Raw genomic sequence first — 15,395 nt, forward strand, 5'->3', positions numbered from 1 at the left:
CCGATTATGTCTATGTGTCTCTGACTCTACTAAATACACTATTTAGTTAATTCGTTTGCAGGAATCGTGGAATCCCTCCAGTGCAGATGGAGGCCATTCAGCCCATCGAGTCAGCACCGACATTTCGAAAGACCACTCTACCCAAGTCCATTGACCCATCCACCCAGCCCTAACCCTATAACCCCATAACCAAACCCGTACATCCCTGGACACTAATGGGCAATTTTATCATGGCCAATCCACCTAACCCGTACATCTCTGAACTGTGGGAGGAAACTGGTGCACCGGAGGAAACCCACGCAGACGGGGAGAATGTACAAACTCCACACAGACAGTGACACAAGGCAAGAATTGAACCCGGGTCCCTGGCGCTGTGAGGCAGCAGGGCTAGCCACTGTGCCACTGTGCTGTGACTATTTGCATCATCCTACATCTTCCCCTGAAGTCTCTGCCTTCATCCTGGTTCACAGACATAACTGCTGTGGTGTTTTCACCAATCACACCAAACTTATTCTCAGAATTCTCAAAAGATGTATAAGATTCAAGTTCTCCCTGTTCTCTCTCAAACCCAGTAGACTGTGAATCATCAGAGACTACCAGCTCATTGTTAAGGTCGTCTTCCTGATCGTCTGGGTAACTGGTCCATTCCATTTTGGCCTTTGTCTTGTAGATATTTCTATTCATTCATGGGATCTTGGTGATACTGGCTGGGCCAGCTTTTATTACCCATCCCTAATTGCCTTTGCCGTATTACCCACTTCAGAGGGTATTTAAGAGTCAACCACATTGGAGTCACATGCAGGCCAGGTAAGGACAGCAGATTTCCTCCCCCAAAGCAGTGAACCATATGGGTTTTTCCAACAATCGACGATGTGTTCATGGTCATCATTGAACTTTTAATTCCAGATCTTCATTGAATTCAAATTTCACCATCAAACCTGTGACCCCAAAGCACTATGAATCCAGTAACAATGCCAAGATGCCACAGCTCCCCCCCTGGGGACACTATTATGATCCCAGCTGATGTTAGTATTGGACAATACAGATCCCAGAGTGAAACCTGATCTGATCGATTTAACTTTTTTTTTTAGAAACCATGGAGGTAAGTTACTAAACAAATTCACAGGAGTCTGCTGAAGAGCTAATAAAACATTTATTAAACATGACACAAGAAAATGATTCAAATATTCATGATTCCTTCACCCCAGCTATATCTTTGCAGATATACAAATTCGGAAAGATTTTTAAAAATTATCTTACCTAGCTCACATTCTAATGTTCAAGGTATGTATACAGTACAAGTGATCCAATTGGTGAACTGTGGTCAGACACAGAACACTCCAAAGGAAATGGCAGATGTGACCAAAGCAGATTCAATGGATTCTCAATAATCCACCCAAACTCACTTGGGGGTCAGGGTAACCCACAATTGGGCTTTACTTCACAAATTGAATTCTTCCACCCTGATCAACAATGTCAGAACCGACCTAAAGAGGAGGAACAACCTTCCTCTATCTTTGGCTGGCAGGATTCAAACAATTAAAAATGAATTTACCCACAAGAGACTTTTTTTTTTTTAAATGCCTCCCTGTTTTCCAGCCCAAATCCTTTTTTGTTAAGGTTAATAATTTGATATCCGCCTTTATTTGGGTGGGTAAGCATCCCAGAATCTACAGCGTTCTACTCCAAAAGGATAGATAGACAAATTTTATTAAACCTGTTGGGCGGGATTCTCCATCGGCCAACGCCAAAATCGGGAAAGGAGATTGGGCGGAAATCGTGGCCAATGCCGGGTTCACACCAAATCACAATTCTCTGGTGGCTCGACAGCGGCATCAATGCGTTCCATTCCACATGAACAGTAAACACCGTTTGCATATCGTTAGCGGGCCTGACCCGGTACTCTCCGGGGTCTCCATGATGCTCCGCCTCCACCAGGAGGAATTCCCCATGGCGAGGTTCATTTGTGCTTTAAAAAATCAGGAAATAGGTGCCGTGGCTGACAGGGGAGAGAGAGGAGGTAGGTTACGCAGAGGCTACTGGCCCTGACACTGGGCGGGCTGGCGAAGGCGGGGTTGGGGGGGGGGTGGAATTGGCTGTGGGGCCGCGGTGACCCCCCCCCATGGAACTTTGACAGTGTCGAGGCACGGACCGTCATTGCCGTGGCCTGCAAGGCAGCCATCTTTCTGCGCACCCCACCGTGGCTCGTGATTCTGCAGAGTGCAACTGGTCTTTTGCGTGCCCCCACCCCACCTGCACCCCAACCCACGCCCACCACCCCACCACCCCCGCAGCGCAGAATCTGTCATACCAACCCCCCAAACCGGCCTCCACTCACCAGCGGGGCATCACACAGCCCATCCAAGGGCTACGTCCACAGTAGCCCCTACAGGAGGCACCAGATGGTGGACTGCGGAGCGTACCACTGGCAAGGGCAGCACCAGCCAATGGTACACATGGCAGCAGAGATGGGCGCCAGGTCCAGGTCCCATGGTGCCCGGAACTGAGGGGGCCAGGCGTGCGGAGATGGGGGAGGAGAGGGAGGGGGTATATGTGGGGGCAGGGTCCGCAATGCCAACCCGGGCCACTGTGTAGCCCGTTGGACCTGGTTGGGCACGGGGGTACGCACCATACTAACATGTGGGTTGCTGCTAGCTTCAGTGGCCAGGGCACCCGGCCATGGCGGCCGGAATGCGTACCGGCATGTGGGGCATGGTGGGTCGCCCTACAGTTGGGGGGTGGGGTTGTGCAGGTCAGGGGTTAGTGCCAGGGGCACAGTGCTGCCTGCTCACCCTGGCCGTCCTGAGGCGGTCATTCAGTTTCCTTTGGCACTGCTGGCCGATCCGGACTATGTTCCCCATGAGAGTTACGACCTCTGCCAGCTGCACCATGCTCAGCGAACGGCGATGGCTGACAGCTTCCTTCCCACCCCAGTGTACAGGGTAGCCCGCCTTTCCTCCATGGCATTCCTGCAGCGTCTCCAGTTCCGTGTCAGTAAATCCCGGTGCTGCGCATCTTGCTGCCATATTGTTGACTGGGATGGTGTGTGAGGGGAGTGAAGTGTGTACATGCGGCTGCAGCTTTTCAGCCTCTTGAGTGTCAATCCTGAACTTGGCAAATCCGGCACCATTACTTATTGGAATCGATTGTGTTACACGTGGTGCCAGTGCTAGCCCCTTAACAGTCGTTGAATTGGTCCAGGTGCAGCGCCAGTTTTGCTGCCATAGAACTCTGCGAATCCTGCCCTGGCGTCAATGCTTAGTCTCAGGAATGGAGACTCCAGCTGATTGTTTTATTATTGGGCCGCCAATTTCCAAAAAATCCTATTATGGATCAGCGATCCTGGCTTAATCTGGAGCCAAATAGAGGCTTGCTCTTGCACTACATCCGCTCTTCTTGCCATAGTTACTGCACCATTACCCTTTTCTCCCACTAGATTCTCCTCAAACCCAGTCGTGGCCTTCTCTCTTAGAATCTGGAAACAGTTCCGACAACATTTTAAACTCCTGTCCTTGTCTTTACTGGCCCCTATCTGTAACAACTACCTTTTCTTGCATTCTGGGCTGGACTCAACCTTTAACCCTTGGAAATTGCAGGGCCTCGAGCACTTTGGTAACCTGTTCCTCGAGGAGAGGTTTGCCAACTTCAGCAAGTTAGCGTACAAATTTCAGCTACCCAGCTCGAGTCCTTTTTGCTAATTTCAAGTTCGCAATTTCTCTTCTATGGCTTTCCCTTCCTTTCCTCTGGCTCCACATTCCTCCTTGGAGAGGATTCTGTAATCCGCTCAGCCGGGCAGGGGGGTCTATCTCAGTCCTATATGGCCACATTCTCTCGTCTGATCCCTCCCCACTAAACGGGTGAGGGCGAAATGGGAGGGTGACCTGGGCCCTATACTTAGTAGCGAGGCTTGGACAGAGTCTCTTTACAGGGTCAACTCCATGTCCGCATGTGCTCGGTTGACCCTAATTCAGTTTGAGGTGCTACATCGGGCACATTTGACCAAAGCAAGGATGAGCGGGTTTTTTCTGAATGTTGAGCACAGATGTGACTGCTGTTCGTTTGCCCTTGCAGATCACACACATATGTTTTGGTCCTGCCCCAGACTTGCTAGCTTCTTTTCTACACTTGGTGTCACGGTGGCATAGTGTTTTTATTTGGCACACTGGGCGGGATTCTCCCCTACCCGGCGGGGCGGAGGGTTCCGGCGTAATGGAGTGGCGGGAACCACTCCGGCGTCGGGCCGCCCCAAAGGTGCGGAATTCTCCGCACCTTTAGGGGCCAAGCCCTCACCTTGAGGGGCTAGGCCCGCGTCGGAGTTGTTTCCGCTCCGCCGGCTGGCGGGGAAGGCCTTTGGCGCCACGCCAGCCGGCGCGGAAAGGTCATCGCCGGGCAACGCATGCGCGGGAGCATCAGCGGCCGCTCACGGCATCCCCGCGCATGCGCAGGGGAGGGTGTCTCTTCCGCCTCTGCCATAGTGAAGACCATGGCAAAGGCGGAAGAAAAAGAGTGCCCCCACGGCACAGGCCCGCCCGCGGATCGGTGGGCCCCGATCGCGAGCCAGGCCACCGTGGGGGCATCCCCCGGGCCAGGTTGTCCCCCCCCAGGACCCCGGAGCCTGCCCGCGCCGCCTTGTCCCACCATTCAGAAGGAGGTTTAAATCACTCCGGCGGGAGAGGCGGGATTCACCATTCCCCGAAGCTGATTTCATAATCGCCAATGGGGCGGAGAATCCCTTCTGATGCAGAAATCAGGGGGTCGCGCCTGTTTGACGCATGTTTTGTATCCTCCACCACCTCAGAAATGACGCAGTGGGTTAGCACTGCAGTCTCACGGCGCCGAGGTCCCAGGTTCGATCCCGGCTCTGGGTCACTGTCCATGTGGAGTTTGCACATTCTCCCCGTGTTTGCATGTGTTTAAAGTGCGGCACGGTAGCACAGTGGATAGCACTGTTGCTTCACAGCTCCAGGGTCCCAGGTTCGATTCCCGCCCGGGTCACTGTCTGTGTGGAGTCTGCACGTTCTCCCCGTGTCTGCGTGGGTTTCCTCCGGGTGCTCCGGTTTCCTCCCACAGTCCAAAGACATGCAGGTTAGGTGTATTGGCCATGATAAATTGCCCTTAGTGTCCAAAAAGGTTAGGAGGGGTTATTGGGTTACGGGGATAGGGTGGAAGTGGGGGCTCAAGTGGGTCGGTGCAGACTCGATGGGCCGAATGGCCTCCTTCTTCACTGGATGTTCTATGTGCTAATACGTAATATCTGGAAAAAAAATCCACCCAAACACTTGTCACACTGTCCCTTCAGTTGAATACCTCCTGGGCCGTGGAGTTGTATGGTTAATGACTGGAGGCAGTTTTGCATTAGTCACTGTTTAATGTCTGAAAGAGAAACTCCTGCTCCAGTGCCTAATATGAAATGTGTTTTATGTCCGTTGACCATAATGTCTGTTCTCCATTGGTTCCCACTTGATGCTCAATTTCTCCCAAGAATGGCACTTCACTGACTTTTGCACCTTCAATTTCTTCATTGCCACGTGCTTTATTTAGTTTCTCCTTAGATTTCTGAGTTAGGAGATTTTTTGCTGTGACATAAAATGGCCTCTTCTCTTACAGGAATGCCGCTCTGCATTTTGACAGGATATTCTTCATGCCGATGTAATATTTTCCTGCCACAGTGAGAACACTGAGTAATGGTGGCAACCACACCCGCTTTGCTCTTTCCCTGATTTTTGAGTAGATGTGCTGCTACTCCTTATCCTACAAACTGATCTGTGTCAGTTTTGTTTCTCCATGAAATCTCCATCGCCGCAAATAAATACACAAATTTATTTTCTCACTCCTGCCTGCTTTGTTCACTGTACAGCCTTTGACAGCTTTAAATCCTATCTCATAGAATCATAGAATTTACAGTGCAGAAGAAGGCAGTTCGGCCCATCGAGTCTGCATCAGCCCTTGAAAAGAGCACCCTACCAATGCCCCGCCTCCACCTTATCCCCGTAACCCAGTAACCCCACCTAACCTTTGGACACTAAGGAACAATTTAGCATGGCAAATCCACCTAACCTGCATATTTTTGGACTGTGGGAGGAAACCGGAGCACCCGGAGGAAACCCACGCAGACATGGGGAGAAAGTGCAAACTCCGCACAGACAGTGACCCAAGCCTGGAATCGAACCTGGGACTCTGGTGCTGTGAAGCAACTGTGCTAACCACTGTGCTACCGTGCCCCCCAAAATATATATTGTCATTGGAGGCAGTCCAGAGAAGGTTCACTTGGCTGATCCAGGAATTTTATTATGAGGAGGTTGAGTAGGTTGGGCCTGTACTCACTGAAGTACAGAAGAATGAGAGGCGACCTTATTGAGACCTATAGGATTCTCAGGCAGCTTGACAGGGTAGATGCTGAGAGGTTGTTTCATCTTGTGGGAGAGTCTAGGACTAGTGAGCATAAGGGGGTCAACAATTTAAGACAGAGATTTCGAGGAATTTCTCCTCTGAGGGCAGTGAATCTGTGGAATTCTTTACTGCAAAAAGCTCTAGAGGCTTGGTCATTGTTCAAGGGGCGGAGATAAACAGATTTTGAATCAAATGTTATAGGGATAAGGTGGGAAAGTGGAGTTGAGAATAATCATTTCAGATTAGTGGTGATTGCATTGAATGGTGGAGCAGATTCGATTGGCCAAATGGCCTACTTCTACTCATAAGTCTTATGGTCTCATGGTCATCTGGCACTTGTGAGGCGCAAAAGTTACTTGCCACTTATTAGCCCAACCTAAATGTTGTCCAGATTTTATTCTATGTGAGTATGGACTGCTTTAATATCTAATAAATCTAGAATGGTACTGAAAACTGCAAGAATCAGCAAACAATCTGATTTCTTACCTAGGACACTACCCTAAGGAACCCCTGCCTCAATGTCATAGGGCTGAGGTGATTGGCTTCCAACAAACACAAGTATTTTCCTTTGAACGAGACATGAGTCCAGCCCCTCAAGAGTATTATCCCTAATTTGCATTGACTTCAATTTTGCTTGGGCTCCTTGATGCCACTCGGTCAAATTCTGTCTTGATGTCAAGGGCAGTCACTCTCACTTTACCTCTGGAATTCAGCCATTTTGTCCATGTTTGGACCAAGGCTGTAATGATGTCCAGAGCTGAATATGCTGGCAGAACACAAATTGACCACTGGTGAGCTGGTGGTTGCTGAGTTATTGCCACTTGATAGCACTGACAATGACAATTTCATCACTTTGCTGATGATTGAGAGTAAACTGATGGGCCGGTAATTGACCAGATTGCATGTGTTCTGCCTTTTATGGAAAGAATATAGCTGGGAAATGTTTCACATTGTTGGGTAGATGCCACTAATGTGTTGGAACAACTTGGCTCAAGCCACAAACAGTTCTGAAAATTACTGCTTGGAGGTTGTCAGGACCATTAGCTTTTTCTGTATCCAATGCCTTCAGCCATTTCGTCATATCAGATAGTGTGAATTTAATTGGCTGACATCTGTGATGGTGTGGGATCACAGGCAGGAGACTTTAATGGATTATCTATCTGACAGTTTCAGCCCTGTCTTTCAAGTTGTTGTGCTGGACTTTTCCGGCTTTGGGAATGCAGATGCTTTTGGAGCCTCCTCCTCGGGTTCGTTGTTTAATTGTCCACCACCATTCACGATTGGATGCGGCAATACTGATCTGTTGGTTGCGGGATAGCTTATCTCTGTCTAAGTATATTGATTCCACTATGCTTCACCAGGTTGGCACCTCTTTTTGAGATATTCCTGGTGCTCTCCTGCACCCCCCATTGAATCAGGGTTGGTCCCCTGACTTTTAATCATCGTGTGTGGAATATATCAGACCATTAGGTGGTTGTGGTTGTACAGATTGCAGCAGTGCCAGATGTTGGTGGGGAGCCCTTTGTAGGGCTAACTGTGCTGCGTATATTGTTGTTTCTGGTATCTAGGTCAATACAGACAGACGGTGGCACGGTGGTGCAATGGTTAGCACTGCTGCCTATGGTGCTGAGGATCCGAGTTCGATCCCAGCCCTGGGTCACTGTCCGTGTGGAGTTTGCACATTCTTCTCGTGTCTGCATGGGTTTCACCCCACAACCCAAAGATGCGTAGGCTAGGTGGATTGGTCACGCTAAATTGCCCCTTAATTGGAAAAAATAATTGGGTACTCTAAATGTATTTTAAAAAGTCGATACAGACCTGTTTTATTCTTATTCAACCTTGCTGTAGTGGTTTGGTGCAACTGAGTCGCTTGCTTGGTTATTTCAGTCACATTATTGTGGCTCTGGAATATGTAGGACACATCAAGGATACGATGGGCAAGGCCCCTGAAGGGCATTAGTGAACCAAATGGGTTTTCACAACAGTCCGGTAGTTCCATAAATATAACTAACTATTTATTCCAGATTTGTTAATTAATTGAATTTAAATTGTCCCAGCTGCCTTGGTGAGATTTTGAACTCATGCCTGTAGAGCATGAGTCTGGGTGCCTGAATTACGAGTCCGCTAACAGTATCATTATGACACACTCCTGTATTATTATTAGGGTTATTAAATAAAACTTTCTTCTTGGTTTCTTTGAACACCTCAGATTACTAGTTATGAAAGTGTTGAAAATAGGAAACTATTGTTTTGACAGTCAAAATCATCCAGTTGGCTTGGAAAGGCAGGATGTTGTGAGGATGGATGTGATGGGTGAGCAGTTTTGTGGGGGACTTAGAGCATGGCCTTTAAAAGCAGGAGCCAAGATAATAGAAACCGATAGGAAGAAATGTAACAAAATGTGGTCATCTTGGCACTGCTGCTTTCAGATTAATATGGTCCAGCATCCGATTGCAAAAAGAACCAGTCGACATGCATAATAATGAAGAGAAACTGTTAGTTTTCAGAAATAAATGAACAGAAAGGCAATTTTAAGAGGCAATTATGCGGAATTATTTATTTACTGTGGAGCTCACAAAAGGCTGCCAGGGAAAAAGAAGCAGCCAAGTCCCACAGGTGTCCGTCTGTTATTGGTATTCAATTGTAGCTTTATTACTTTTTAAAAGGAAATGTTATTTTACGTTCCAGGATGTTATCACTTATAATATTTGTACGGGGAACTTAGCTTGGTTTACATCCAATCTCAACATCTTGATGTGACTATTGATCATCACAGGTGTTGCTCTGGTTCCCATGACACAATTGACTGAGTCTCCGTTTGCTTTGTTTCCAGGGGAGGCTGAAGAGACCAAGCAAAATATCTCCAAACTTAATTTTGAGGTGAGTCACAACACTTCCAACATCTTCAAGACTTTCACACTAAATGGTGACAAACTGAGACCAGTCTCTTTCTTCCCCATATCACTCCCACCCCCCACCCACTGGATGACAATATTGTAGAGACAGACATCTTTCTGTGATCCAACGCGTTGGGTAAGGACTATCATAGGGAAATTAATTTTTCCTTGCACAGGAGAAATAAACATAATACTCAACCAAACCAGCTGCTTACCAATCAGCTCCTTCCCTTTTGCTGACTCCACTTTATTTTCTGTGTAGGTTAACTTGAATGTTTTATTAAACTCTTATAATCTATATCTCAGATTTTAAATACTTTAAATTAAATTTAAATGGAAAATTTACATACATTAGACCATTGTATTCCCTGATTCTCCAATGGCAAAATCAAGCCACAATTTCCTGGCAAGACAATTCAAAACTGCCACAGCAAGCATTGTGGGAGAATCACAATTGGAATGGCCAATGTTTGATGCAAACCCTTGCCCCTAAACAAAATGGAACAATGGGTTATTTAATAGGGACACATTTCAGACCAATTGTTTCAGTCTGATAATATGGAGACAAATCATATAATGAACAGACAGAATGCCCAAATCAGGTTTTATTTGATTGCTGACTTTGTAAGTATATAAATCAGTGGATAGTAGGGAACCACCTGTATAGGATTGTCTCCCGAACTTTATGTGATTCCTTCGCCGGTTGCTTGTTGAATTTATGCTTAGGTCAAAGTCAGATAAATCAATACAAACACTTTTTACTTAACTGAGCTTTTGATGTTGCGAGAACAAGTCAGTAAAATGTTATTTTTGGACAATTTGTGAAGCGTTTACATACTTTACTTATTTTGAGCCCTCCAGCCTGCCGTTGAATCTCATGAGAAGTCTTGAGTGTCGTGAATTGTGTGAGAGGCCTCTCACGAGATTCAACAGTCTTGTCCCGGCACCAAGTCTGGTGCGATGAGGCCGCTGAATCGCACCCAAAGACTGCCCATGGCAGTAACTATCTATAATCACAGCCCCCGTTGGAACAACCAACATGCCTGTCCCTGCTCGAGCCTGCTTTTATGCTCGGTTATAACGAGCCCCAGCTGAGTGGACCTCCACCCCCTACCTGGGAAACTAGTACTCCATCATTACTTCTTCCTTCGGGCAGGAGATACAGAAGTCCGAGAACACGCACGAACAGACTCAAAAACAGCTTCTTCCCCACTGTCACCAGACTCCTAAATGACCCTCTTATGGACTGACCTCATTAACACTACACCCTGTATGCTTCATCCGATGCCAGTGCTTATGTAGTTACATTGTATATGTTGTGTTGCCCTATTATGTATTTTCTTTTATTCCCTTTTCTTTCCATGTATTTAATGATCTGTTGAGCTGCTCGCAGAAAAATACTTTTCACTGTACCTCGGTACACGTGACAATAAACAAATCCAATCCAATGAGCCCCACAAGGAGATCAATAATTGTTTCCCTGTGGGCCTCGTGGGAGTTATGACAGTTTTTAAGGGTATGGCTTCAGGGAATGATAGTTAGCAAATATTGATTCCTAATTTGAATTCTCGGCAACTGCCCTATGCAGTTGATTAAGACCCTGGTAAAAGGTTCTTCAAAGGCTGGTGCTGGCTTGATTACCACTTGCGAATTTCCTATTACTTGACTGTGGTGTCAGGTTTGACAAAGGTGACTGCATCCTTGTCTAGTCCGGGCCAATAAAACTGTCTTTGGATTTTGGCTTGAGTTCTCTTTATTCCGAGGTGTCCCCGCAATGGAATCTCGTGAGCCTATCCTCAGAATCCCTTTCCTATACTCGGAAGCTAATACAATTTGGTGATCTTCTACCCATTTGTCTTCTGCACTAACATGTGGTGGTCGCCATTTTCTTATCAATATGTTCTCCTGTACATAGTAACACTTGGGCATTGAGCTTATGATGCTGAATACATTGCCTGATAGAGTTGTTTTCATTTTGAGTCACTTTGCTGCAATTCAATCAATCTCTTTGAATTGAAAATATTGGTCTCGTTCTCTGTGTCTGTATCATTCTCATTTAGCTTGCTGAAGATGCTATCAGATAACCTGATCTCACTGGCATCACTTGAACTCGCAGTTCCTCCCTCTTTTGTCTTAGTTTATGAGCCTGTGATACGTCACCACGCAATCCAGAAATACCCCAGGATGGTCTTTTGTAATTTTTCTATGGCTGGATTCTCTATCAACTGTTCGAGTACAGTAGGCATCTGGGATTCTGCTGTGGTCATTCTCTAGAATGAATTGAATGGTCCAAGTGGCTGTGGCAATCACAGTGCCATTAATTTAGCATAATAGATGGGAGGTAGAGATATGATAATCAGCAGTTAAATATTTTTGGTGAGGGTCTCTGTCGAGCAACACAAAAGCCCCAACAATTTATGACAGGGATTACAGAACCTGCTCATGTTATAAATTCCTGGAACTCCTATACCAGATGAACACTATACACTGCTGCAAGTTTTCAGCAAATTCAGGCCCATAGAAGTTATGATAACTTCCAACTTTTTTTATTAGCCACCCACAGATGATGACTTAAGCCAGTGTAGATGTAGATAACAGTGTAGATGTAGTCTTTAATTTTGCCTGCATGAACAAATTTTAAAATGGACACCCCTATGTGTTTTAATTTCAGTGACATCATCATACTATGCCATTTCCTTGCACTCAAAATGTTTCAATGTGAAATGTAACTACTAATAATTGCTTCAGTGGTGGGATTCTTTTATCTTCTAGATGTCGTACCTCTCACAGCAAGTGACCCAGCTGAGTAAAGACCTGCAAGATATGATGCAGGTCCTGAAACCTTTATTGACATCCCACAAGTATGTTCCTCCCTCTCCAGACCTTACACTCAACCCCAGTCTTGCAGCCATCTACAGCAACAGCAGTGGAGTCAGCAGCATAATTCAGTCACAGGCTCCCCCCACAGCTCAGACTTTATTGAGACCTGACTTTCAGCAGAGGGTCTCATGGCCTAATAGCAAACCATATCCCCCAAGGTCATCAATATCAAATTTGAACAGCCCATCGGGAAAGGTACAGACTGTTCATGCCTCATTATCTCTGGACTCCCTTTTAGTAGATTCATTCCAACGTACAGATGATGGAAGTAATGAGCCCCAGGTTCTGAATCAGTCCATGACTCCAGATACTAACCAATTAACTCATGAACAATTTCTTCATGAAGATTTAATGCACCTTGTCTCTGCACCCAGCATTGCACTGGACAACTTACAGCAGGCCAGAAAGCCAGATGAACATAATGCCAGACAAAGCAAGGCACTGCTGTCAAAACTCTCCCTACCAGCAGATACTGACTGCTTACCAGATAAGGTGGCTGAACTACTAAGCCCCTTCAGCATAAGGTTAACGAGGCAGCCACAAAGGCCAGAAACATGTTCCTTTGAATTGATGACATCGGCTGAGGATTCTAGCAGCGATTCAATTCAGTTCATTGATGATGAAGGGACAAATGTATAAAGACCTGAGACTGAAGAAATGGATAAAGTTTGCCATATCAGTAACATCAATACTTTTTCTTCAAAAAGCTTTTTGTTTTGGTCTTGAATCTAACAAAAAGAACCTTTTTTCACTCCGGGAGGCTAAAAATAAGTGGATACTGTTTACTTGTTAGAAATGTCTGCTATTTGGAGACAACTTGCAAGCTATGAAACATATGAACTTGTGCATGAATGTGCAGCCTGATGGATTAACTTCAACAAGTGAATAGATCACACTGTTATGGGATGCCTTTCAGGGAACAAAGTTAGTGTAAAATACCGAATGTAATACAGGCATGATCTTTTAGCGATTTGTTTCCTCGCATGTATTCGTTCGAATGAGCCAGTGTGTATAAATACAGAATACAAATCGCTATAAAGTGTTGGAACTGGCTGATTATACATAGCGGGAAAAAAGGACTTATTTTTCTACCTTTGTTACATGAAAGAAAATCTTTATACAGATTAATGTTTCTTTTCTTTGCATAATGGGACAAGCATGTTTATTAACCAGGTTTTAAAGGATCAAATTAATTGCATGTAATATATACATATATATTTATGCATGATGCATATGGGTGCAAGGTGGCATAGGCAGGGAACCTTGCAACTGAATGTGTATTTATTAAAGATGATGCATTCGGATATGAATCAAATCCTAGTCCATGTGACTCTAATTTTAATGCTAGAGCAACAGCAATAATAAGGAAAACACACTGAAAACAAAAGAGAAACATATGCCATGTTGGGTATTTCAACCATGCATATTACTGGACTTGCCCCAAATAGACCATGGTTAACACATGCGACTTACCATTTCATTTGCAGTCTGCTATTTATATGTTTGTAAATATAATACGTTGGAAGTTGAGCTAGATACCGTTACACTGAAAATATTATCATTGCTTTTGATGGATGTTGTAAGTACTGAATTAAATTTGCAATAGTAAGCCAAAAACAAACCGAAGACAACCTCTACCCTTAATGTTTTAATAAAAATAAAATTAAAAAGTTGGGGGTGGGGGTTGGCAGCCAATTCTGCTAGCAGCAGAAGACTATATCCCCCTGCTGAGGGAGCAACAGCTCTGGAGTCAGTAAGACGATTTCCTGTTCATGGGCACATTTTCAAAACTCACTATATTTTAAATTAGTTAATCTCATTGATGGATCAATTTCCTGGTTTATTCTCCTGGTTTGGCAGCAGCAATCAATACATTGCACAATTCAAAGATGAGAATACTCAGCAAAGAATTTTAAGAGAACATGTCTGTCTAATTATTCAGTTAACACCTCACAGCCTTGCAGACTCAGCATTTGAGTTTAACAATTTCCAATCACGTCCCCTACCCACTTTTTGTGTTTTTTTTGTTTCTGGAGAGTAATTTTAACAGCTGTTGGTAATGATTCTGTTTTTCCTGGTTATATTTCTTCTAGATCCATTTTTTATATCTTTACCTATCCCATGACCATCACCTTTAGACTTATACCATCATCCTTTTTGTCATTTAGTCTCTCCTGATTTCGACGTGGTCACATGCAGACCTTCCCTCCCTTCTGTTCTTTGCCTCAACTACCACTTTTCTCTGCCTCTGTAATAATTAATACATGTTACATCTCTGACTTTTTCCATCGGCCTGAAACATTTAGCGCAATTCAACAGAAAAAAATCTATGTCTGATTTTGGGTGTGTTTGGCGGGGTGTTTCTCTGCGGTTGCAACACCATGAAACACCCCGCTATTCAAAGGCACTTTGCCAGTTTTGTTTAGCCTCGGGAAGTTTCTCTCCGCCAAGGCCGCACTTGAGTAATTTCCTGCTGGCGAGCAAATCAGGAAAGGCTCCTCGCAAATCAGGGTACCATTTTGTCTGGGCCCCTCCACCTCATTTTCGATTCCTCCCATAACCCCAGCCTCAGGGAGGCCATTGGAACACCCTCTCACCCTCCTTCCATCTAGTAAGGCCCCTCTGGGCCCAATCCCTGGCAGTGCCAACCTGTCACCTGGGCACCCTGGCACTGCCAGCCTGGCACTCTCTCGCGAGATTCAATGGCCTCATCCCAACACCAAGTCGGGCCCGACAAGGCTACTAAATCGCGCCCATTAACTCTACAGATGCTGTCTGACTTGCTGAATATTTCCAGCCTTTCTGTTCAACACACTCTCTCGCCTTCCTGACTAAACAAAAAACACAGTATAAAAGCAGCAAACTAGGTGAATTATGGAAAATAATTACAAATAAATCGTCCATTCTCAGGCCTATTCTACAATTCAGACTTTCTCACATTACTGGGCCCTGCCTTCGGAAGGTTAATTCAGGATACGTATACTAAATTAATCAAAAGAGTTTAGGTGGGTGAATCTATTACTGATTTCAGCCAAAGATTCCAGAACCGAAAATGTAGTACTTCCTAATTGCACTGGAATTTTACTTAGTGAAGGGGAGACATGTTTAAACACAGCAATTGTTGTGTAACAATAGTACTTTTTTTTTGCTTACTTAAGCTGCATTTCCAAATGAGCAAAAAACAAAAGCTCATGGACTAATTTATTAACACCTTGCACCCTTTAATAG

At 45.3% G+C, this 15,395-nt stretch overlaps 1 protein-coding gene across 1 annotated transcript in view; it reads left to right on the top strand.

The window, feature by feature from the left end:
• Positions 1 to 15,090, top strand: part of kcnh3 (potassium voltage-gated channel, subfamily H (eag-related), member 3) — a 1,447,071-nt gene extending 1,431,981 nt beyond the window's left edge. Inside the window, exons 14-15 of the mRNA XM_072479207.1 lie at positions 9,224 to 9,270; positions 12,060 to 15,090. Of these exons, the coding sequence (XP_072335308.1) occupies positions 9,224 to 9,270; positions 12,060 to 12,806 (794 nt within the window). The 3' untranslated portion in view covers positions 12,807 to 15,090. The remainder of the gene's footprint in view (positions 1 to 9,223; positions 9,271 to 12,059) is intronic.
• Positions 15,091 to 15,395: the final 305 nt, after the last annotated feature.

Source organism: Scyliorhinus torazame, chromosome 2 (genome assembly GCF_047496885.1).
Source record: "Scyliorhinus torazame isolate Kashiwa2021f chromosome 2, sScyTor2.1, whole genome shotgun sequence".
NCBI lineage: Eukaryota > Metazoa > Chordata > Chondrichthyes > Carcharhiniformes > Scyliorhinidae > Scyliorhinus > Scyliorhinus torazame.